The following is a 26269-nucleotide window of genomic DNA, read 5'->3' as shown; positions in this document are numbered from 1 at the left end:
AATAGATTAAATAGATTAAATAGATTAAATAGATTAAATAGATTAAATAGATTAAATAGATTAAATAGATTAAATAGATTAAACAGGTAGAACAGGTAGAATAGGTGTATTAGGTCTGCACTGTGACATATAATTAGTTACTATAGATAGTAAGGTTTTAAAATAATCTGCTAAAGCTTATTATTCTAAAAGTTTAGCTAATTAATTGATTTCTTTCTAATAAAGCTTAACTTAGTTTAAAGATAAATATAAAATAATACTGTATATTTTATAAATAATAATAATATTAAGTCTTAGTTTATAAATAGACATAGTACTATTTCCAACCTACTAATAGTATACTATATAAATAATATAGATATTCTAAACTTATATTTACTTTATTTATAAGCAAGTAAAAATATATTTTTAAATATACTATACAAATATATACTTTCTACTATTTTTAATATCTACTTTTATTGTTTAGATTTTTACTAAAAAGTCCTGTTTCCCAACCTATATTAGCTGGAATATTAGTGTAAATAGAAAGGGCTAGATTTTGTTATTAAATTATATATAAAATTTGTTATAGAAGTACTCCGATTCCCAGCTTCTTTTACTAATTTTAAGTTTATACAACAAATTTTTATTAAACTCTTACTTTTATATACAAATTAGATACAAAAGTAAGGTAAAAGTAAAAGAAAGATAAAAGAATCAAAAATAAAAAAAATTAAAAATTACATAAATAAGAAAATAGGCTAAACTACTAGAAGTAATTAAAAAAACTAATTAAACTAAATTAAAACTAATTTTAAACTAATTATAACTAATTATTCTTTTAAATAGAACTTTAGGGATCTTTTTCTTTTCATTTATAGCCTATTGGCTATTAAAAATATATAGAAAACATATAAATTCATATAAAAATTAAATAAATAAATAGGGCTGAGAATAATAGAAACACTGGTTAAATAGGGCCTAAAATAATTAAGTAAGGCCTTTTGCTCCGCTGCAGGGTGGGCAGAACTTGGAATATTAGTCTGCCAACTGGTGGCCTTAGGCAGCCAACTGGCCTGAGGCTGCAAGCTGGCCTGAGGCGGCCAACTGGCTTACCTAAGGCATATCGCAGTGGCAGGCAGGGCTTAAGGTGGCTGGCAAGCAGGAATGGCGGGCAAGCAGGCCCTGAGGTGGCGCTTGGCAGTAGCGGCAAACTGGCGAGCCTGAGGCTGCCAACTGGCCAATCTGCCCACATTGTTGACATTATCATCTCCTCCAACTAAGTTAACTTATACTATAATATAGAAAGGGTTCTATATAAATTTGCTAATTCTACTATAAAATTATTACAGGTTTTAAATAGTCTACTTAGTACTATATTATAATTGAAAAAACTATTTAAAAACCCTACTATATTACTAATAGATAAAATATAATAATAGAAATATTTACTTTATGTCATAGTACAGACCTAATACACCTGTTCTACCCATTCTATCTGTTTAACCTATTTAATTTATTTAATCTATTTAATCTATTTAATTCTAATAATCTATTTGATTTTTCTAACTACTTTTTATATAACCTAACTTTTTAATTATTTATTTATTTTTAATCCTGTTTATAGCTTTTGAAACTATATTTTATTTATAAATCTAAAAATAGCCTAATCCAGTAGCTAAAAGAATATTTAAAAAAATTAGTTATAAAAATAATTTAGTTTATACTACTATTCCTACTATTTAGCTAGACTAAAAACTAGATACTAGCCTGCTTTTTAATACTATATAGCTTTTACTTTTAAAAATAATAGTTTTAATATGATATTAGTAATTCTGTAATTTTTAGCTATACTAAATAATTTAAAAGAATTTACTTAATATATTAGTAAATAGTTTAAAAAATAGTATAACTATTATAACAAACTATACTAATATATTATAAATACTAAAATTATATTTACTGATATTTAGTATATTATTACTATAAAAAATATACTACTTATCTACTAAGTAGACCAGATTTAAAAAGAAAAAGCTAATTTAAATTATTAGCTTATAAAAATAAATACTATTTAAAAAACTATTTTTAAAAAATAAAACTAGGTTTAAAATAAATATACTAAAGCTATTTAGATTACTACCTTTATAATAAATAGTTTAGTATAAATTTTAAAATCCATATTTATTATTAAAAATACTATAGCTGCTTTAATAAAAATAATTTTAATATTTTTAGATTTTCTGCTTTTATTTTTTTTAAGTATTTATTTAATTTTAATAAGTTTAAAGGCAACTGTTCCAACCTTTACTAATTTATTTTTAAAAAAAAATAAATATAAATACTAACTAATATACTACTACTACTACTACCTAAAAGTTATATATAATCAGCTGTTTAAATAAAATACTATATATTTAAATATAACTTTATATTTAAAATAAAAAATAAAATTTAAATAATTTTACTAATATTTTATATCTATTTAAATACTTCTTTAATAGCTTTAATTATATTTAAACTATTTATAATAAATTATATTAACTAAAATAAGAATTTTAAAATTATATAGTATCTTTTACTAAATTTAAATATTTTATTTAAAAAAAATATATCTATTCTAATATTTTTTTTTCTATATTTAAAAACTATATTAGCTTAGATTTTAAAAGTATACTTTTAACTAATATTTTTTTAAAAAAGATTACTATAATCTAGTTTATTTTTTTAGATTTTAAACAACTACTGTTTTTAATATAGTACTAAAGCCTATAACTATTTTTAAAAAATTTTATTTAATTCTATATTTTATAATTTTAAAAACTAGTATAAATCTTAAAATAATAACTATATAAAAAGAATTATTATTTTTAAATATAACTTTATAAATTTATTTATTATATACTAATAGTCCCTTTACTAGAGAACTAACTACTATAATTATTAAAAGTATTTCTACTATAGATTAGACTACTACTTTATTAAAAACTACTTTAAATCTAATACTATAATATTATAAATAAAATCTATATATTTTTTATTTCTAAGCTTTTATATTTGTTTACTTTTAAAATATTATTTACCTTTTTATTATTTTATAAAGTCTACTTTTAGTAATTAAATTTATTTATAGTTTTTATATATTTTTTAATTCTACTTTTTATTATAGTCTAGATATTTTTAAAAATCTAATTTTAATAAATAGTTAAAAAAAGTAAACCTGCTTTAAGCTGCTAACAAATTAACTTTTTATATAATTAAATATTATTTTAAAAGCTGTACTTAGAGGAATTTAGATTTAAAAAACTTAAAAAAAACTAATTTAATAGTTATTTCTATTATTTTAAACTTTAAAAATATAAATGTTCTAATTTATACTATAATTAATATTAGATACTTAATTTTAGAAGTAATAAATAAAAACTAATTAAAAATCTACTAATTATTTTTATACCTTTTAAAAATCTAATAAAATAATTATAGAATATAACAGCTAATTAAAAAAGTTAAACTATAATAATTACTATATTAAAATAATTCTAAAGATTTATAATTATATTAAAAAAATATGTTTTTTTAATTATTTATTTTATTTATTATTTTGTTATTTTCAGCTTTTTATAGCTAAAAATCTATAATTTCTATACTAGTTAATTTATATATATAGTTTAGTTTATTAGCTAGTACTACTAGAATTATTATAATACTTTATTAAAACTTTAAAAAATTAAAGTACTATATAATATACCAGTAAAAGCCTATTTTAAAAATATTATATTTTTAAAAATCCTAATAAAAAAATATTTATCTAGTTTTATTAGCTGTATATACTACTTATATATACTAAAACTATCTAGTATTTATTATAATAATACAATAAATTAATAAAGTACTATAGGCTTTAATTAAGCTAAAAAAATAAACCCTATTTAAAAAGTTTAAAAATTTTAAAAATATTTTTTTTAAAAAAGCTAAAAAGTTATTTTTATATTAAAAGTATAACTATATTATTACTTTAAAAAATAAAAAGTTCCTACTGTTTAGTTTTTTATATAAAGTATTTTAAAACAAATTATAAACTTTAAACAAATAGCTTTTAAAAAGTTTAAAAAAAACTTTATTTATTTAAGTTTGTTATTAGTTATATTTTTAATATTATTTATAAAAAAGTCTAGAAAAGGCCTTTAATTTTATATTAACTACTATATTTTAAATATTATTTTTATTAAAAACTATTACCTACTTCTGCTTATAGAAACTTTCTGAATAATTTAAAAAATATAAAGTACTTTATTAAAATTAAGATTATTACTACTTTTAATAATATTAGAATAAAAAAATATTAAAAAATATTAAAAAATATTTAACTATATTTTAAATCTATTTAAAACTGTATAAAATACTTATAATACTATTTAAACTTACCAGAGCCTCTGCTATATTCTAATAATATATTAATAATATTTTAAAAAACTATTTTAATATATTTTATACAGCTTATTTTAATAATATTTTAATTTATACCTGTATTTTAAAAACATACTTTAAATATATCTGCTAATTCCTATAAAAGCTATATAAATAGAATTATATACTAAACTATTAAAATATAAGTTTACTATTTCTAAAACCAAGTTTCTAGATATAATTATAAACTATAATAGGTTTTATATAGATTTAAAAAATATAAAACTATAGCTAAATAGCTTATTTTAATTTATATAACTAATATCTAGGTTTTGTTAGAATTTGATAATTTCTACTACTATTTTATTTATAATTTTTTTTAAGTTAACAGTACTTTTTATATATTTAACTAAAAAAAATATTTTTTAACTAGTTTTTAAAATACTAGAAAATTCTTTATAAATTAAAAAGTATGTTGATCAATATACCTATTTTACAACTGTTTAATTAGATATAAAATATAATTCTTAAAACTAATATTTTTAACTACATTTTAAAAAAAGTACTATTTTAGTATAAAAATAATAGAATATTATATTTAATTATATATTTTTTTAAAAAATATACTTTTACTAAGTATAACTATAAGATTTATAATAAAAAGCTACTTATTATTATCTACTACTTTAAAAAATACTATCTTAAGTTAGAAAAAATCTTTTTACTAATATAAATTATTATTAACTACTATAATTTAATATATTTTATATTTATAAAACTTTTAAACTGCTGATAAGCCTAATAATTAGAATCTTTATTTTATTTTAACTTTAAGATTATTTATAGATTTAGTAAATATAGTATCAAAGCTAATAATCTAACTAAAAGATTAAAAAATCTTTTAAAAAAAGAATAAATATCTCTACTATTATATATAAAAATGTTATAATTTAATCAAAAAGTCGATTTCTTAATCAATTCTCAATATATGTTTCTAAAAATAGGCTTATCTGATGCGGAAAAATCCTACCTTTTAATCTCTATAATTTTTATAGCACCACCTGCCTAAAGAGGAAATGTATTTATAAAAAATACTAAAATTACGTGTTTTTTTTTTTATAGGCTCAGCTTTTGACATTTTTCTAATTTTCAAAGTCCTTTAAATAGACCGGAATTTTCGCTACAGTTTGATACTATCTTTAGCCTAAAGTACCTATTTTCAGATTTTTAATAATTTTTTAAATAGAGATTTTTATATTTTCCCATACAAATGGTTTGCCCTACTTTTATCCGGCTTACTAATATCTTATTCAGCACTTCTACCCCACCAAAACTTCTTGATACTAGCCCTAAACTAGCCTTTTTCGGAAGGTCCTCACATCATTTATAAAGCCCTGGCCTTATTCACCGCACAAACGGCCCTGCAAGGAAGCCTACGAATGAACACGGCTGCGAGGAACGGCCCTGCGAGGAAGCCTACAAATGAACACGGCTGCGAGGAACGGCCCTGCGACGAACGGCCCTGCGACGAACGGCCCTGCGAGGCAGCCCGCGGCCGAGGAAGCCCGCCAACGGCCCTGAGGCAGCCTGCCAACAGCCGCGAGGAAGCCCGCCAACGGCCCTGAGGCAGCCTGCCAACAGCCGCGAGGAACGGCCGCGAGGAACGGCCGCAAGGAACAGCCCTGCAAGGCAGCCCGCCCTTCAAGACGCCGAGCGAAGCGAGGGTACAAGGCTTGTTTATTATACTAAAATTAAATAGTTTTAAAGTAAAAAAATATTAATTCTATCTATTTATTAATACTAATCCTAACCCCGCCAGAAAGTAAAAATAATAAAAAAGAAGAAACAATCCTAAAAAATATTAAAAATATACTGAAAATAAAAATAGCACCTATTTTATATATTTAAAAAAATTATAACTTTTAAAAATAAATAAGATTCATAACTTCTACTAAAATATAAAAATCTTTTTATACTATATATAAAAAAAATAAATAAATTAAAAAAATTTTAAAGGCCCTAGCTACTAATAAAAACTACTATCTAAATATATTATTTATATTATATAAAAAAAAGCTTTTTATTCTATAAGAACTAATTATAAATATCTAATAATAAATAAATTAAAGCTGATTTAATTAGACTTATCTATAATAAATCTGCCTTTAAATATTTTAAAAATATTTATATATATATGCTTCTAGTTTAAAAATACTACTAGCCTAATATTTATTAATATATAAAATAATAGGTAATAAACTACTATATCTACTAAAAAATAATCTTATTTAAAAAAGTAAAGTAAAAAATACTAAAGCCTTTACTAGTATTTAAATAAATATAGCTGAATATATTTATAGATTTTATTATATATATTTATTTAAAAGCTAAGGCTATAATAATATTTTAATAATTATTAACTATTTATTAAAAATAAAATATTTAATATTATATAGTTTATTACTAATAATACTACTATTATAACTATATATATTTAATATATATAAAAATTATACAGTATACTCTAATTTATTTTTTAAAATAAAAAATTCTAATTTATTTTTAAATTTTAAAAATATTTAATATTATAATTAAATATTACTATATTATTTTAAAATTAATAGCTAAACTAAAAAAATTAATATAATATTTAAATATTATTTTTATATTTATATAAATTATTTATAAAATAACTAAAGTTAGTAGCTTTTTTGAACTAACTTTATAGTAAATATAATCTATTCTAATATTATTAAAACCACTTTATTTTTTATAAAATAAAGTTTTTATTTTTATATAAAATTTAGATCTATTACTACTTTAAATAGCTTAACTACTAAAAATATAAACTAATTTACTATAAAAATATAAGCTATTATTAAATTTATTAAAGTAGAAATATCTACTGTTTAAATTTAATATATTAAATAAGTAAACTAATAATATAAGCCTATAAAAAGATTTAAAAAAATCTAAAAAGTATAGTTAAATATCTACTATATTAAAATACTAAAATCTAGTAAAAAGCTTAATTAAAATATTCTAAAACTATATAAAATAAAAAAATTATTAGTTTATATATCTACTAATTAGTTTTATTTTTTAGTATAAAAATATATTCTATATTTAATACCAGTCTACTTATTTTTATTAATAAGAAACTAGTTTTAGGCTAGTATTAACCTTTATTACCTTATATAAAAATTAATAAACTAAAAAATTAAAAAATTAAAAACACTTTTAATAATTTTATATAAAATTATAAAGAATATAGTTACCCCTTATTAATATATATTATAAAATAAATTAAATATTTAGATCTAACTGCTAAATTAGCTTAGTATTTAAAAAATATCTACTAAATAGTTAAAAACTTTTATTATTATTATGTTTATAAATTATAATCTATATTTTAATAAAGCTTAGCTTTAAAAAGGGAATATACTATTATAGTATAGATTTAATATATTTATTCTACCTGTTCTACTTATTTAATTTATTATTTATTTAATTTATTTAATTTATTTAATTTATTTAATTTATTTGATTTATTTAATTTATGTAATTTATTTAATTTATTTGATTTATTTGATTTATTTGATTTATTTAATTTATGTAATTTATTTAATTTATTTAATTTATTTAATTTATTTAATCTATTTAATCTATTTAATCTATTTAATTTATTTAATTTATTTAATTTATTTAACTTTAATAATTTATTTAATTTATTTAATTTATTTAATTTATCTAATTTATTTAAATTATTTAATTTACTTAACTTTTTTTATTTATTTAATTTATTTAATTTATTTAATTTATTTAATTTATTTAATTTATTTAATTTATTTAATTTATTTAATTTATTTAACTTATTTAATTTATTTAATTTTAATAATTTATTTATTTTTTTAACTACTTTATACATAATCTATAACCTTTTTAAATGCTTATCTGTTTCTAATCCTGTTTATAGCTTTTTAAGCTATATTCTATTTATAAATCTAAAAATAGCCTAATCCAGTAGCTGAAAAAATATTAAGAGAACTAGTCATAGAAAATTGCCCAGCCTATACTGCTATTACTACTACCCAGCTAGACTAAAAACCAGATACCAGCCTGCTTCTTGATACTTTAATAATACTATAATCATAACTTAGATCTTATTTGCACCCAAGAGTAGCCTAAGCAGTGAAAGAAATTAGAAAAAGTACTTATATAAGCAGCCCAAGTTGTACTATATTATATATTAAGTTATATAATATTAATAATAGCATTATAATATTTAGTTATACAGTACTTATAATAAATATTCTATTAAAGGTTAATATAGTCTACTGATAAATAAAAAATATATAAACTACTTTATTACTTATATAAAAATTAAAATAAAAATAATAATAAATCTCATTTTTTATATGTATATAATTTTAATCTATAGATTATAGATATAGATAGTAGTTATAATAAAATCTTAAAATATATATTAAGTATTATAATAGTAATAAATATAGCCAACTAATTAATATATCTACCAGCCTAGATTATAATCTATAGTTTAAATATTAATTAATAAATAAAAATAAAAAATAAAAATATTATTATAAAATCTATAGTAATAAATATAGTAATTATATATACTTCATAATATATAGTTTGCTTTTCTATAAAAATATAGATAAAAAAGATTAGATAAGTACTTTTAATAAAATAAAAACTAGTAATAAAAAGATATATAGTTATAAAAATAAGCTAATATTATAAATATAAGCTTTTAAAAACTTTCTATCCAGTAATATACCTTTTTAAATAGAGTTAGTATACTTATACTTAAATTTTAAATATGTATTTCTAATCCATTATTATATATAGCATCTATAACATTAGTAGTAAAAATTAATACTTTTAAATATAAAAAGATTACTTATAAAAATTAGTTTTTAAGTATTTAAATAGATTATTTATAAATTTATAAATACTAATCTTTTTACTAGTTTTTTTAATCTTATTTATAAAAAAATTAAGCAGTCTACTATAATTATATTATAATAAATATAGATTTATAATTCTTAACATTAAAAAAATAATTAAAAAAATATAATAAAAATACTTATAGTTTTTAAATATAGCCTACTATTTATCTTCCACCTAATAAAAAGCTGTAGATTCAAGTATAATAAACTTATTATTATACCTAAGATTACTATAAATTATATAGATAGAAAATTTTTTTTTTAATATTATATATATAAAGGGTTTTAAAACACCTATTAAAAATAAAGTAGATATATAAAAATTATAGTATTAATTTTAAAAAAAAACTATTTATAAGTCTATTTTTTCTTTTAATAATACTTATAATGTTAATTATTTTAAATTTATATTATTAGTATAATTTTTTATATTAGACTTAGATCTATCCTAACTCAAGTTTTTTAGTATAACTAGTCTAGTTTAAAAGTACTATATTTAATAAGCTGTAGCTTATAATTTAAGGCTATATTTTATTATATAATTAATATTAAAAATACTAGCTGTAAAAATATTAGTAAATAATTTACCTACCAAACTATATACTAGTATTATTAATTTATTAAATAGGCTGTATTAAACTTATAGGTTTATTTAAAATATAGTATACAGCTTTTACTAAAACCCTAGTATTCTGCCTACCAGTTTATTTAAGCTAATATTCTAGTAGTAGCTCTAAAAAATATTTATAGTATATTTATTAATTCAACTAATTTTAAAATTCTCTATTATTTTAGTAGAAAGTATAAAATAAGTCTTATTTCTCATCCTCCAATAATGATTTTCCAGAAACACTCTTTTTGGTCAAGACCATGCTTACAGGGGATCTCAAAATTGCCTTGACCAGCAAACACGACATAAATGTCTTTTTAGACCCACTGCCAAGACCCTGGTGTGATGAATTTATTGAGCAGGCTGTAATAAACTTGCGAGGTCTTACAAGAAACATCCTGTACAATACAGCAATCCTACGAAGCATAATATCCGCCTCGAAAAATCCATAGTTGTTTCTCGTATAAGACCAGTATTAAGGGGAGCCTCGGCTTCACCTATAGGCTGAAATAAAACTAGATCAATAATCTTCCCGCCGTAGTATAAACCAGACCCTGCCCTGCTTTTATATAGAAAGTGGGTGTGAGTAAGGGCGATGCTTAAGATTATGTGACGGCCATTCGAATCAACTTAATTCCATTGATTTGGTGCTATCTTGACAAAATCTTAAGCGTGGGGAGGAGAGAGGAAAGAGGAAGGTAGCTACACGTCTCCGCGGTGTTGTCTTATCCGCATGGGAGGCAAACAAAACAAACAAGTCAAACTAGTTAATCTGGGTCCGATCCGGGAATCCGTCCGGTTCGCCCTCACAAATGCCGCATCAATCTGGCCCGATGGGGGATTCTGTACGCGGGATTTGTTTAAGCGATTAAGTTGGCGGGTCGCTGCCACAGAGGCATCGATCCTCTGCTCCACATGCTGACTGGCCAGAGAAATTCCCTCAGGACATCTATCTCGCCGTAGGCAACACCGCTTCAGGATGTCGACAAGCCCTCGAAGGGATCAGGCCGAGGCTCTGGGACACTTGCTTGGAAGCTTTATCCGCTGAATCGTGGAATTTTGGGTTATACACATCCCAACCTTATAATTCAGGAACTATGGGATTCTACGATCGTGCATGTCAAGCTTCACCGGAATGTGCAGAAGGGGGGAAAGCACAGACCAACCCAACCAAGGTTATATGCAAAAGGTTAGACAAACAAAGACACCCCCGATCCACCCCAGCCAGAGTAGGGCTATCGGGGATCCGCATGCTTTGTATGAGGGATTTCCGGGGGAGCCTCTCCTCCACTCGCTAGAGAAGTCTTACAGTAGGAAAGCAAGAGAGAACAGTGCGAGCATAATCTGTCGGCGGAAGCTGTCTCCCCTTCTTCATTTGCCATCGTGGTTAGCCCTCATTATCACTGTGCTCTTGCCGATGTCAAAAAGCTTCTGTCATGGCTTCCCCGATGGAAATAAATACTGGAGTTGTCTGCATTGCCATCGCTGCACAAGAACCCACCCTACCCATCATTATTTTTCTCTTGAAACGTGAGACGTGTGTGCTGCCCTGGCCTACGCTGGCTGTGCGTGCTTTGTGACACCTCCCTTGCATCGCCCCAAACCCCATTACTTCGGCTCTCACAGACATGTCCTCTTCTCCTGCTGGCTGTGCTGCCCCGGATGACAAGCCTCGGCCCTGCCTAGAGTCGGACGCGGAATCCAATGACCACCGCCCCAATGGCAGAACTCAAGCAACGCAGTTTCACTCCATCAACTTCGACAACGAAACTCATCCCGCCACCAACAGCCGGTCGATCTACAATGTGACGCGGTCTCGAAGCCGGGATACCGTCCGCAGTGCCCGCAGCATTTCCCAATCATCTCCGGCGGCTGGCATTCCTATCGAATTCCGTACCATCTCCTTCCAGATATCCGAATCCCAGGCCGCAACTCAGGAGGTCCTTAAGGCTCGCGGCGAAGAGGAGAAGAAGCCGGACCAAGATTACTTCGAAAGCTTGGACTTCCATCTCCTGTCCACCGAGACACTATGCCAATACTTCAATATCGACGCCAACCAAGGGTTGAGCGCCGATGCAGCACAGACTCGTCTGCAGCGGGACGGCAAGAATGCCATCGCCCACCACAGTGAGAACTACTTCAAGAAAGTCTTCTGGTACGTCTTTGGTGGCTTCTGCTCGGTGCTGTGGGTCGGTGTGATCATCTTCTTCCTCTGCTGGCGGCCGTTGAGCAACCCTCCGTCGGTGACCAACCTCGCCATGGCCATCCTGGTCATCATCGTCATTGCCTTGCAAGCCTCCTTCTCTGCCTTCCAGGATTGGTCCACCTCTCGTGTCATGAACTCCATCCTGGGTCTCCTGCCCTCCGATGCGATGGTCATGCGGGACGGAAATCTTGTTCGAGTGCCGGCCGCGGACTTGGTTGCGGGCGATCTGGTCCACATCTCCATTGGCAACAAGGTTCCCGCTGATATGCGCATTATTCGCAGCTCTGGCGATGTGCGATTTGACCGGTCCATCCTGACGGGAGAGTCTGACGAGGTCGAAGGAGCGACAGATGCCACGGACCAGAACTTCCTAGAGACGCGCAACATCGCCTTCATGGGCACCGGTGTCACCAACGGCAATGCTGTCGGTGTCGTGGTCCTGACTGGCAGCCGATCAGTGATGGGCCGTCTGGCCTCGATCACTGCCACCGTTAAGGAGAAACCCACGCTCATCCAGAAAGAGATTTCCCGCTTTGTACGCATTATCGTGGTGTTGACTGTAATTCTGGCGGCTGCGATTCTCTTCACCTGGGTGGGATGGCTTCGCGTGGACCATCACGGCTTCATGAACGTTGTAGAAATGCTGAACGACGTGATGGGCTGTGTTGTGGCTTTCATCCCTGAAGGCATGCCGGTGGGGGTCGCTCTCACCCTGATGATTGTGGCCAAACGCATGAAGGCAAACAACATTCTACCGAAAGGGTTAGCTACGGTCGAAACTCTGGGCTGTGTTAATGTCATCTGCAGCGACAAGACGGGCACTCTTACCCAGAACAAGATGTTCGTCCAGTCTTTAGGGTTGGTTGACCAGGAGTTTGACATGGAGGCCCTGAAAAGCGGACAGGAAAAGTCTATTCCGATCCCATCTGCCTTGGAACCGCTAATGCAAGGATCTGCCCTGTGCAACGATGCTTTCTTCGACCAAGAGACCAAAGACTTGCCCATCAACGAGCGGACAGTTATTGGAAATGCCACTGACGCTGCTGTGCTCCGCTGGGTCGAGACGCTGCGGCCGAACGGCAATGCCCGCTTGCATAAGTACGAACGCATCCATCAAATCCCGTTCAATTCGAAGAACAAGTGGATGCTCACGATACACAGAACTCCCCAGTTCCCTACTCGCTGTCTGGTTTATGTCAAGGGGGCGCCCGATGTTCTCGTGCCGCATTGTACATCGTACCTGTCCGGAGACGGTTTCCCCAAGCCCATGGACGCCGCCGCCCGAGAAGCCTTCTCAGCCTTTCAGCAGAGACTCTCGCGTCGCGCCCAGCGCGTGATCGTGCTATGTCAGAAGGACTGCATCCCCACGGCGGCAGTCGGCACGAATGACTTCAACAACGAGATCTTGGCCAACGGATTGCAAGATCTCACCATTGTCGGCATCTTCGGCATCATTGACCCTGCTCGTCCCGAGATCCCGGCCACGGTTGCCGCCTGTCGCCGAGCCGGCATCCGCTTCTTTATGGTCACAGGTGATTTCGGCTTGACTGCGGCCGCCATCGCCCGAGACATTGGCCTTTTCACTGGCACGGCCGAGCCGAACACTGTCTCCGACCTGCAGGCGGGGTCTGCAGATGGTAGGGACGAGGAGGCGTCGGAGAAACACTCGAGACGCAGCCTGCTGGTGGAGGGGTCCCAAATCCCAGCGCTGAACCAGGCCCAATGGAACGCAATCTGCCAGTACGAGGAAATCGTCTTCGCACGCACCACGCCCGAGCAGAAACTGCGCATCGTCGAGGAGCTCAAGGCCCAGGACAACATAGTGGCCGTGACGGGCGATGGAGTCAACGATGCCCCCGCGCTGCGCGCGGCCGACATCGGTATTGCGGTAGTCTCCGGCAGCGACGTGGCAATCGAGGCGGCGGATCTCGTGCTGATGGATCGCTTCGACTCGATCATCGACGCCATCCGTCTCGGCCGTCTGGTCTTCCAGAACCTGCAGAAAGTGATCGCCTACCTGCTCCCGGCGGGCAGTTGGTCGGAGATCTGGCCGGTGATCATGAACGTGTTCTTTGGCGTGCCGCTCCCGCTCAGCTCGTTCCTGATGATCATCATTTGTGTCTTCACAGATCTATTCCTGTCGCTCTCGCTGATCATGGAGAAGGAGGAGTTCGACCTGCTCAGCATCCCGCCGCGCAACTACAAGACCGACCACTTGATCAACCTGAAGATTTACGGGCAATCGTACCTGTTCATCGGTGTGATCGAGGCCGTCGGCGCCCACGCAATGTTCTTCCTGTATATGTACAAAATGGCGGGCATCCCTTTTCATGCCCTCGTCTTCGCCTTCGAGAAGTACTCGGACGGCTTCTACGGCTACACCGAGGCGGAGCTGACGCACTTCAACGCGGTCGGCCAAAGTGTCTATTTCGTGTCGCTGGTGATCATGCAGTGGGGCAACATCCTCTCCGTACGCAACAAGCGCCTATCCATCCTGCAGGCCGACCCTCTCCGCAAGAAGCAGCGCAACTTGTGGCTGCCCTTGGCGATGCTGGTGTCGCTGGCCTTCGCCATCTTCGTGACGGAAGAACCCGGCCTGCAATCCTTATTCAACACCGCGTCTATTCCGCTGGAGTTCTGGTTCATCCCGCTGGGCCTTGCGGTGGGAGTTTTGATGATGGATGAGATCAGGAAAGCCGTCGTGGGCATGTTTCCCCACAGCGTGGTGGCGAAATTTGCTTGGTGATTGTCCGTCAAGGAATGAAGTACTGTACATAGCTCATTAAGTAAAGATATGATCACAATGCCGTGGAAATTAGCGGCCCATGATCAATAACGAAATATGATTCACAAATGACATGTATTATTCGTATGAGACCCGTGGTTGCGCAAGACTTAACCAAGTATACAGCGGCTGTATTTTCCACAATGTTGGTGCAGATGATGCTGCAGCACCTCCATCGGGTAAGCAGATGACAATTGCTGCAAAACAGTTCGCTTATACACTATTATATCACACTCCACCTCTAAATGTAGGCTTGACGATAAATGCCCTCTTCCCTGAAAGAATTGAATGGCCTCAGAGACGGAATCGCCGAGGGCAGCATAAATGGTTAATAGTAGACAGCCATAGCCTTATGTATAAATATTATATAAATTTCTTGATTCACTACCAATAGAAAGCTTTTATTCATTAAGAAGAATAGAAATATTACTTTACCTAAGTTACTTTTTAAAACAAAGTAAAAAAACAGCTTTCTAGTAGGTAATTATATTATTTCTTAACTGTTAGTATATCTGTTTTTCTTTTTTTTTACTATATTAAAAGAGACCTGTACTAAATAATAGAAATAGTTTACTACCTATAGGACCTTTAGCAATATTCTTTTTCTTAAAAACCAACCTATTAGTATTTTAATAGAATCTCTATTCTAAGCGAAAGCAGATTTAGGTGTTATATATCTATTTAAACTTTCTATTAAATTATTAGTATCTTAATTTTTCTTTTTAAGATTCTTACTGCTATATATATTTTAAAAAAGTATCTATTTATTTTAGATTATAAGTTTATTTACTACTAGTAATAGTATAAATAAAATCTTCTAAATTAGATTTTAAATACTAAATAAACCATTTTACTATTTTTCTATTATTAGATTTCTTAATTATGATCTCTATCTCTACTATTATATACAAATAGAGTGGCTTAATCTGACTGTTATACCTTAACCTTAATCTAACTATAACTATATAATTGGGTTAAAATATAAAAGATTTTAAACTATACAGTTAAAATTAAATTAAAATATAACTACCCCTTTAACTATTTATATCTATTAGTTAAAAAAATTAGGTATAGTAGATAGATTATTAACTGCAGATTAATTAATAATATATATATTACTTTTATATATATTATATATAAAATATAATATATTTTTAATTATAATATAGTAATATTTTTAAACTTAATTAATTTACTTTATCTACTTTATTTACTTTATCTATTTTTTTAATAAATATACTATACTTTATAAAATACTTTTATAGAACTCAGTATAATAAAAATAGTATCTAATATTAAATTAATATACTAATAATTTTATACTACTTTTTATACTATTTAGAATAGTAATTATATTAATATAGAAATTATAAAACTGGGCTTTTATTTTTATTTAAATATATATAATATTTAAGAACTTAGATAAGCCCAGCTTTTCTAATTCTAATAATAATCTATTTTTAAAATCATTTTTAAAATTATTTATATTTTTATTTATATTAATGCGAAAGATAGTAATTACCTTATTTTCTTTACTTTTTTAGTATAAAAATAATTAAATCTAAATTAGAATTTTGAAAAATATTTTTATATTTTTTACTAATTATCAAATAATTAGTATATATTTAAAAACTTAACTGCTTTAATTCTATTAAAATAAAAATAGTTTTCATAATAATAGTAGATATTTGTTGCCGATTGAGGGCTTGAAGAAACAATAATTCATAAATAGATGCTTAATTGCCTTTTACTTTGCTATCTCAACAGCTAACTATATTCTCCTACTTAAGTAGTAAGGGGTGTAAGAATACCAGCTTGTTATAATAGTCTTACTATAGCAAACTCTATATACAATACTCCCCTCTATAGAAAAATAAGAATATATTAAGCTGCTGATTAAAAGCAGGCCAGTTAATATATTAAAAAAACAGATTAAAAATAGTAATAAAGAATTTGATATTTAAATTAACAGAAAAAATAGACAAACAAAATTTAAATTAAATATTATAAACAGCAGTTGATTTAATAAAGGCCAGAAAGTTTTTTATAAATTAAGTTATTAAATAACTACTATTTTAAAAATTTTAAATAAAAATTAAAATTATAAGTATTATTAAGATCTAAAAACTATTTTCTAATATTATAAAAAATGTACTATATATAAAAAATAAATATAGTATTAACAGTTTTTTTTTAGTAAAAATATATGTTTAGTACAGTTGTATATAATCTCTAAATATTATTTTTAATAAAGTAAAAAAAAAATAGTATTTTTTTATAAGAAAATCTTTTAATATCAGAGTGTTTTTTATATTAGGGGGTAGAGTAAGATTAAAGATATTTAAAAAGATCTTTTTTATTATTTTAATATTTAGCTTTTTTTATATAAAATAGCAGTTAACAATCTAATTATAAAGTTTTACTTAGTTAATATCTATATTTTTAAAAAATATTAATATAATAAAAGTATTATTTTTATTGTTAAATAATAAATATATAAATCTTTTATTATTATTAGGGTTCTTTGCTTTTTTTTTATTTAATAATACTTCTTTATCTGTTTTAACTTTTTTTTTAAAAATATTTTAAAATATTTTAATATTTTTAATATACTTAAAAAAGGCTTTGGCAGCTGGAATTTTATAATTTTTTAACTTTACTTAATCCTATATATTATTTTTTTAGTTATAGAAAAAGACTCTGCTAAAAGGCTTTCTATAGCTAGTTTATTATTTAGTATTATTTAAATAAGAATATTTTTTTAAGCTTACTAAATTTATTAGTAGATAAATTTACAGCTGTATTAATAATATTTACTTTTTAATTTATAACTTTTTATTATTATATAGATAAATTTTTATTATAGGTTTTTATTACTTTTTTAGCTTATATAATCTATTTTAGTATAAGCTTAAGAACCTTTTTCTTAATCTTATACTTTATTTTAAACTTAAAAAATAACTTATAGTTTTTAAAATTATTTTAAAAAATTTTTTAATATACTAGTTAATAATATAGTAAAGATTTAACTTAATTTATAATTAATAAAAAATATAAATAATCAAATTATTATAAATTATTTTATATTTATAGATATATATTCTATTCTACATCCAACCAACCAGAAACTTCAGTAGTTTTAGTTTAATATAAATAGGCAGTAGAAAAGCTGTTGAAAAGTATTAAAAAAATAAATCAGCTAATATTATATAGTTAATAAACTAAATAATAATATACTTTTATTAACTTTATAGTCTGGGTAGTCTACTGGAATACTTAGAATTTAATTAATATTTTAACCTGCTGCTTTATTATTATTCTTTCTAGATATTTTATTAGTTTTTAAGTTTAATAATATAATATATTTATCTAAATTAATAGGCTGTACAGTTGCTGGAATAGATTTTTTAGTAAAGGCAGGGGTATATAAAATTAAATAAAAGACTAGTATCAATATATATAAAATTACTAGAATATGTTTCTTTATTTTAAAAGTTATAGATATAGAATAGCTCAATTTCTTTATTATAAAAAAAATAGGATTATATTTTTTAAAGGGCTGTGTTTTTATAGGTTTGTTAGAGTCTGAATAAAAGTTTAATATATACTTTTTTAATTTTAGTTTCTTATATTTAAAAGCTTTCTTTTTATATTTAAAAGAATTATAATTAGATTTAGGACCTAACCTATTTTATAGTAAACTAAAGTCTAATCTAAAATTAGATATTATTAGTAGGCAGAGTTTAAATAGTTTGTAAAAAAAATAATTATCAAATATTATTATTTTTGTATTTAATAAGATACTGGTTTTTTAATATTTTAATACTTCTATTGCTGTTCCGGCTTTAAAATAAGTTTTCTCTTTTTAAAAGATATATATTTTATTATAAAAAAAATTAAAAAAAAAATTAATTCATCTTTTTTTTACTAAGCCAGATAATAAAATTATATTTTATCAATATTATTTTGATATTTTAAGTAATTTTTATTTTATATTTTAACTACTATACTGTAAGGTATAGATCTTTTTTAATATATAAATTTATACAATTACTATCACTTTTAGCAGATAGAGATATAAAGAAAAAAGAATATTAATAAAAAAATATAAAAAATAACAGCAATATAATAAAAAAAAAATTAAAGATATATATTATATATAAGTATATTCATAAAATTAAAATAAATAATTACCATTATTTTAAATAATCTTAACTATATATTAAAATATATATAATATATATTGCCCTGTCTAAGTTTAGGCTACTAAAAAATTAAAAATAATATTTGTTATATTTTTAACTAACTATTTTATATTTTATAGATTTTATTATTTATATTAGATATTATATTTATTAGTATAATTAAGCTCCTTTACTAAATATTTAAAAAGACTATTTTTTAAGTATCGGCTAAGTAATATTTTAATTTTATATAAGTTTCCAATCACTGCGTTGGGCTCTAAAAGTATTTAATTAAATAAATTTTTTTAAAGTATATTTTGAACTTTTATATATATATTTTAAAATAAGTAATACTAATAACTGGATAGATTTATAAACCTAGGGGCAGCTTAAATAGCTATACTAATATAAATTTTTTTTAAAACTTTAAATAGTTTTATAAATATATTATTAAGTTTTTTTCTAGAACTGCAGAAGATTTATAGTTTTAATAAAAATAAAATCTTACAAAGTTGCCTTTTTTAAATACTATATCTTTATATTATATATTATATCAATATTTTATATTTATTTATACTATTCATAGTACTTCTGTTGCTGTTATTTATACTAAAGAATTCTATTATATATTAAATTAATATTTTATATTTATTTATACTATTCATAGTACTTCTGTTGCTGTTATTTATACTAAAGAATTCTACAGTTAATTTATTAACTATATTATTATACTAAAGTTTAGTATTATTAGTAACTTTATACTGTATATTAATATATATAAAAAAACTATATAAATATATTTTTATATAAATTTAAAGCTGCTTGTAACTGGGGTAAAAGTTTTAGCTAGTTAGTAGTATTATTTAAAAAAATAATTATATATTAAAAAAGTCTTAACTATTTAGTTTATTTTTTTACTTTATTTATCTATCTATATATAGCTTATAATAGTAAACTGTTGCTTTATACTAAATAATTTAAATAGTACTATTTATAAATTAGGAAAAAATTTTAAATTTTTGTTACTAATAAATACTTGAAAAATATTCTAATCTTTAAGCACTAGCCTTTTAAATAGTAGATCTGCCTACTATATAGTATTCTAATTATACTAATCTAATATAATAGTTATATCCTTAGTATCTTTATAGATAATAGTAAAAACAGTTATATAATTTTTTTTATTTCTACTGTTAAAAAGTATAGTTATTATATTAATTATAAAAGTATAAAAAAATTAGTAGTAATAAAATTAGTTATAATTATTTATATAAATAATAATATAGTATTTTTTTGTATTTATAGTAATATATAATATACTATTTAATTTAGTACCTATATTAAAAAAAGATTAAATCTTACAGATTTTTAATTATATAATTTTTGCTGGGGTAACTGAGTATATTATATATTTTTTTAAAAACTCTTTTTAATATAGTATTTAGTATCTATAAGAAATACTATGTATTAAAAAAAAGCCTGTTATCTATAAAAAAATAAGTTAACTTTTACTTATACTTTATTATTTTAATTAATTTAGTTAATAATTTTGAACTATTTAGGGTTATCTGTATATATTTTATAAATATAATTTTTAAAACTATTAGCTAAATATACTAATAGAATTATAAATTTATTTTATAATATATCTAAATAAGAATTATTATTATCTGTAGTACTGATTATAAATAATAGTAATTTTAAAAGTATATTAAAAATAATATATAATTTCCCAGGCTTATATACTATAATTAGTTATAAAAATTATAAGTATTAGACAGTATAAATTAGATATAAATTAAGCTATATTATTAAAATTAATATTAAAAAAATATATTATATATTTCAAAAAAGGCTTAATAGTCTAATAATTTATTTATACAACTATTTTTTATATAATCTAAACTAAATATCTACATTCATAAACTGTTTATACTAATTCTAATATTTTTAGTTTAGTTGGCTAGTAATTATATTATACTGTACTTTATTATTAATTTAAAAATAGTATTACTTGTATAGTTTTTATTAGTAGAACCTCTACTGTATTACTAATTATTAATACCTAGTTTTTATTATATTTTAGATTTATTAAGTTGTTAAGTGTACTATAAAATAGTATTACTTTTATACCTTTTTTTTGAATATATTAATATTAATATAAAAAATGTTTATTTTATTAAAGTATATTAAAACTAGCTTTTAATATAGAATATTTCTAATTATTTAAAAAAACTATAGTTTTATTTTTATTAGATTAGTAAAAAAAGCCTTAGCAGTCTAATTATATTTTATAGTTTTTTTTAAACTATTTGGAATTGCTTTTACTGGTAAAATCTTCTACTGTTATAACAAATAATTATTTTAATATAAAAAGATATTTTAACAGATAAAAACTCTAAAAATAATTTATCTAGTAATAAAGTAATATATATTTATTTTTATATCTATTAAGAAATTAGTATAAATATAATAAGTATTTTTTTGTTATATAATATCTCCTGCTACAGCAACCTATATCTACTACTATAATAGTCTGCTTTTAAATCTGTACTAATTTGCTGGACTTTTAATCTAGATATTTATATTACTATTGTAAGGGCCCAAACAGCCCTTCCAACCTTCGCGGATATCTGTAAAGGGAAATATATATAGACAACCTAAAGCAGTAGTTATATAACAGCTAAGCAAGCCGGCTGCGGCCGCCCCCAAGGGCGGCAGCTGCCTTGTAAGTTAGGCAAGGCAGTAATAACATCTTAAAGTAATATATTAGTATCCTTAGCTTTATAAAAGCTATTTGTTTATTATACTATTTTATTTTTTAGTTTTTATAATCTTATTGCTTAATATTTTATAGAATAGCCTGGTAAGTAATAGCCGGCTATAATATATAAAGCTAAACTAGAAATAACTTCTCTAATCTAATTATAAAAAATTATATATTAACTATAGAAAATAAATTATCTATACTAAAAAAAAAGTATAGGTTCTAATCTAAGATTTTTATAAATATTTATATTTACTTAAATAAATTACTAAGCTGTAAAAACAGCTAAAGATTAGTACTGTAAAAAAATATTTATATAAAAATTTAAAAAACTCTAATTTTAGTACTACAGAAATTAAAAAAACTAGTATATATATTAATCTATTTATAAATAAAAAATAATACAGTATCTGTAACTATATTATCTACTATATATTTATTACTAAATAAAAGTTAACTGTAGAGACTAATAACTAAAATAAGGGCCAAAAAGTATATATTACAGTAGTTTATCTAGATTATATTTTAAATAATCTATAAAAAGATAAGACAGCTGAATTCTACTATAAAAAAAAATAGGCTGGTTTTTGCAAGTTTTTTAAAATACAGCTAAAAAATTCTATAAATAGATAGTAAAAAATCTGGTTAAGAATACTTAAAACTAAGCCTTATAAAAAAAAACTAGAGTTTATTTATTTATAAAAATAAAAAAAAATAAAAACTAAATTAGATTATAAGGTATAAAATATTAATACTATATAGCTGTACTTATTTTTTATATTTTTTTTTTTACAGTCCAGAAAAAGGTCTGTAAGCAGCAGATCTTTTTTATAATTAAATAAGACTTTATTATACTATTTATAAGATTATATCTAGTACTAAATTAATAATATAAATAAGTAAAAAATAAAATATTTTATAAATAGACTTTAAAAAAAAGTTGCAGATCTACTGTCTTTGTAGACAGGATTTAAAAATTAGAAATCTAAACTAATAGTTTTATAAGAGAGGTTTAGGGGCTAAAGTAATTTTTTCTAATACTGTAAATACCTATAAAGACCCCTAGATTAAAAGTTTACTATAATTATAGATAAGTAGATTAGTAGATAAAAGATTACTGGTTAATTAAACTATTTATAAAATAACTAGTAGATAGAATTATAGTACCTGTTTTAAACTAAGTTAAAATTATAATCTACTCTAGTTTAAAACTAAAAAAATAGCTGATTTTCTATAAAAAAAAATATTTTATAAAAATAAAAATTATTATAGATAGTAGAGCAGAGGTAAATCTAGTACCTATAATATTTATTAAATAAATAAAATAGCTAACTATTCTGGTAAAAATAATTATAAAAAAAGTTAGACAAAAAAATATACAGTTAAAAAAAACTATAATATTTATAATATATTTAAAAAATACCTAGAAATACTGTAAAAACTAAACAGATCTTATAATTATAATACTAGAAATAGATAAGATAGTTCTGGGAATACTTTAAATAAAATAGTAAAAACCTATTATAAAATTTAATAAATATAAATTCTGGTTCTGTAAATACTGTATACCAAAAGTACTATAAATTACAGTAAAAAAGATTATACTAAAAAATTTTATAAAAGCAAATTTTTATTTAGTAATAGTATAAAAAATTTATAAAACAACTATTAACTAAAAGATATTAGTATAGTACTATAAATATAAAATAGTATTTATAAAAAAAAACTATAAGCTTATTTATATAAAAACTAAAAGTAGATTTAAAAATTAATTTTTATAAGAAATTCCGGCCGAAGCTGAGGTAAGTATATAAAATATTACCTATAAAAAAAAGATTTTATAAAACTACTTATAAAAAATACTTATAAAAGAATAAATTTAGTATTCTAAATTACCAGTAGGCATACTGGTTCTGTTTATAAATAAAAAAAATAAAAGCCTATAAATATATATAAACTACTATAAATTAAATAAATAAACAGTAAAAAATATTTATTTACTACTGTAGATTAATAAGTATATTAACTAGTTTATAGGGGCTTTTTAATTTATACAGCTAGATCTATATAAAATCTACTACAGAATTAGAATTATAAAAAGATATAAATAAAAAATAGTATTTTAAATAAAGTATAGACTGTTTAAGTATTTAGTTATACTATTTAGACTAACTAATATATCTGCAGAATTCTAAAGTTTTATAAATTTTTTATTTATAAAATATTTAAATAACTTTATAATTATTTATTTAAATAATATTATAGTATACTTACAGAATCTAAAGATGTATAAGATACAGATCTGTAAAATACTAAAAATACTATAAAATATAAAATTATATATAAAACTAAGTAAATACTGTTTTATAGTAATAAAAATTAATTTTTTAGGATTTCTAATTAGCTGTAAGGGTGTTTATATAGAACTGGGGTATATTATAACTATTTATAATTAGCCTAAGCTGCAGAATATAAAGAATATACTAAAGTTTATAGGCTTTATAAATTAGTATAAATACTTTATTAAAAAGTATTTATAAATTACAGTACTAATTATAAACCTTACTAAAATATTTTATAAAAAAAAAAAGAAAAACCAAATATAGTTTTCTAATATTAAAAGCCTATAAAAGCTTTTAAAAGCTAAAAAATATATTTATAAAAAATATAGTTATAATATATTTTAAAAAAAAAAACTTTTATAAATTAAAACAGATGCCTCGGCCCTTGTAATTAGTAGAATACTATTATAAAAAAACTAAAAAAACTAATAAAAACTAGTAGTATTCTACTTATAGAAAATGATTTCTACAGAATAAAACTACATACTGGCTTAAGAGTATAGAGCACCTAGTAGAAGTAGTTATAAACTATAAAAGTTTTAAATACTTTATAACTAATAAAAAATTATTATAAAAATAGATTAAATAAATATAATATCTTATAGTATTTAAGTTTTTTTTAATATATAAACTGGGTTTACAGAACCCAGTAGACGCCCTATTATAATAATCTAACTATAAAAAAAAAGCTATAGAAAAGGACTATAAAAAACTTAGAAAAATAATACTACAGCAGTTAAATAATTTTTTAAATTTAAAAAAAAGTACAGCTACTTTTATAAGGGCTAGAATACTATTAGTAAAAAATACTACAGCAAATCCAGATTAGCTAAAATTCTATATAAAAGCAGTAGAAGTAACTGCAGATAAAAGTATATACTATAAAAATCTATTTACTAATTTTATATTAAAGTTACCCCAGCTGCTGTAAAAGAATAATCTTATAAAAAAAGTATTCTAAGTAAAATAAAAAAAAGACTGCAGGGGCAGCTTATTTTATAGTAGAAAACACCTATAAAAAAAATTACCTATAATAAAGTATTAATTAAAAACTACTTTATTTTATAGAAAAATTATATATTCTGGATAACTACCAGCTAAAACTAAAGATTCTTATAAAACTATATAATAATCCTATTACAGAATATTTTATAAAAGTAAAAATCTAAAAGTTGGTTTTATAAAGATTTTAGTAGCTGGAACTAGCTAAATTTGTATAAGACTACTGCTATATATATAAAGTATATTAAAATAAATAAATAATCTATAGAAAATAGTAAAAACTATTAAAACTGCTATTATTTACTGTAAAATTTTAAAAAAAAGTAATTATAGACTTTATTACAGGCCTATCTGTAAGTATCTATAAAAATAAAAACTTATAAAAAATTTATAATAGTATTATAATTATAATAGACCAGTTTAGTAAAATAGTTTACTTTATTTTAATCTATATAGTAGTAGTAGAAGCAGACCTAGTAGCAGCAGTAGTAATAAAAATATTTTTTTTTATAATAAAAAAAAATAGTAAAATATACTGTAAACAGTTAGCCAAGTCTAAATTTATTTTATAAATAATTTATATAAAAAAAGATAAAATAGGGTAGGCTAACAGGGCCCGTAAATACAGAGCTTAAACAGTATACTATAAAAAAAAATTAGTTAGCTTTTATAAAAAAAAAAACAGGGCTAAGCCCTTATAAAAAAAATTAATAAAATATTTTAAATACTACTGTAGAAGAAAAAGTTAGTTAAATATTAACTTACAGAAGCATCTAAAAAAAAATATTATATAAAAAAATTTACTAAAAAAAAAAAAAAAAAAGAGTTGCAGAAAAAAAAAAGGCCGAAGGCCTAAAAAAAAAAATTTTTTTATATAAAAAAAGATTTTACTTTTGTAAGATTAGCTCTGCTAGCCTTAACTATAAAGTATTTTAAACAGCTAGAATAGGTAAATTAAAAAAGATTTAATACTATTTACTAAAAAAAAGTTTTTTAATTATAAAAAAAGCT

At 24.8% G+C, this 26269-nt stretch overlaps 1 protein-coding gene across 1 annotated transcript; it reads left to right on the top strand.

The window, feature by feature from the left end:
• Positions 1–11364: 11364 nt before the first annotated feature.
• On the top strand, positions 11365–15038 carry BO86DRAFT_391641 (cation-translocating P-type ATPase). The gene has a single exon (XM_025672640.1). The coding sequence runs from the start codon at positions 11601–11603 to the stop codon at positions 14922–14924; it is 3324 nt and encodes a 1107-aa protein (XP_025524566.1). The 5' UTR covers positions 11365–11600; the 3' UTR covers positions 14925–15038.
• Positions 15039–26269: the final 11231 nt, after the last annotated feature.

The sequence above is a fragment of the Aspergillus japonicus genome, assembly GCF_003184785.1.
Source record: "Aspergillus japonicus CBS 114.51 unplaced genomic scaffold BO86scaffold_55, whole genome shotgun sequence".
Lineage (NCBI taxonomy): Eukaryota > Fungi > Ascomycota > Eurotiomycetes > Eurotiales > Aspergillaceae > Aspergillus > Aspergillus japonicus.
This window is presented reverse-complemented; position numbering and strand designations above follow the sequence as displayed.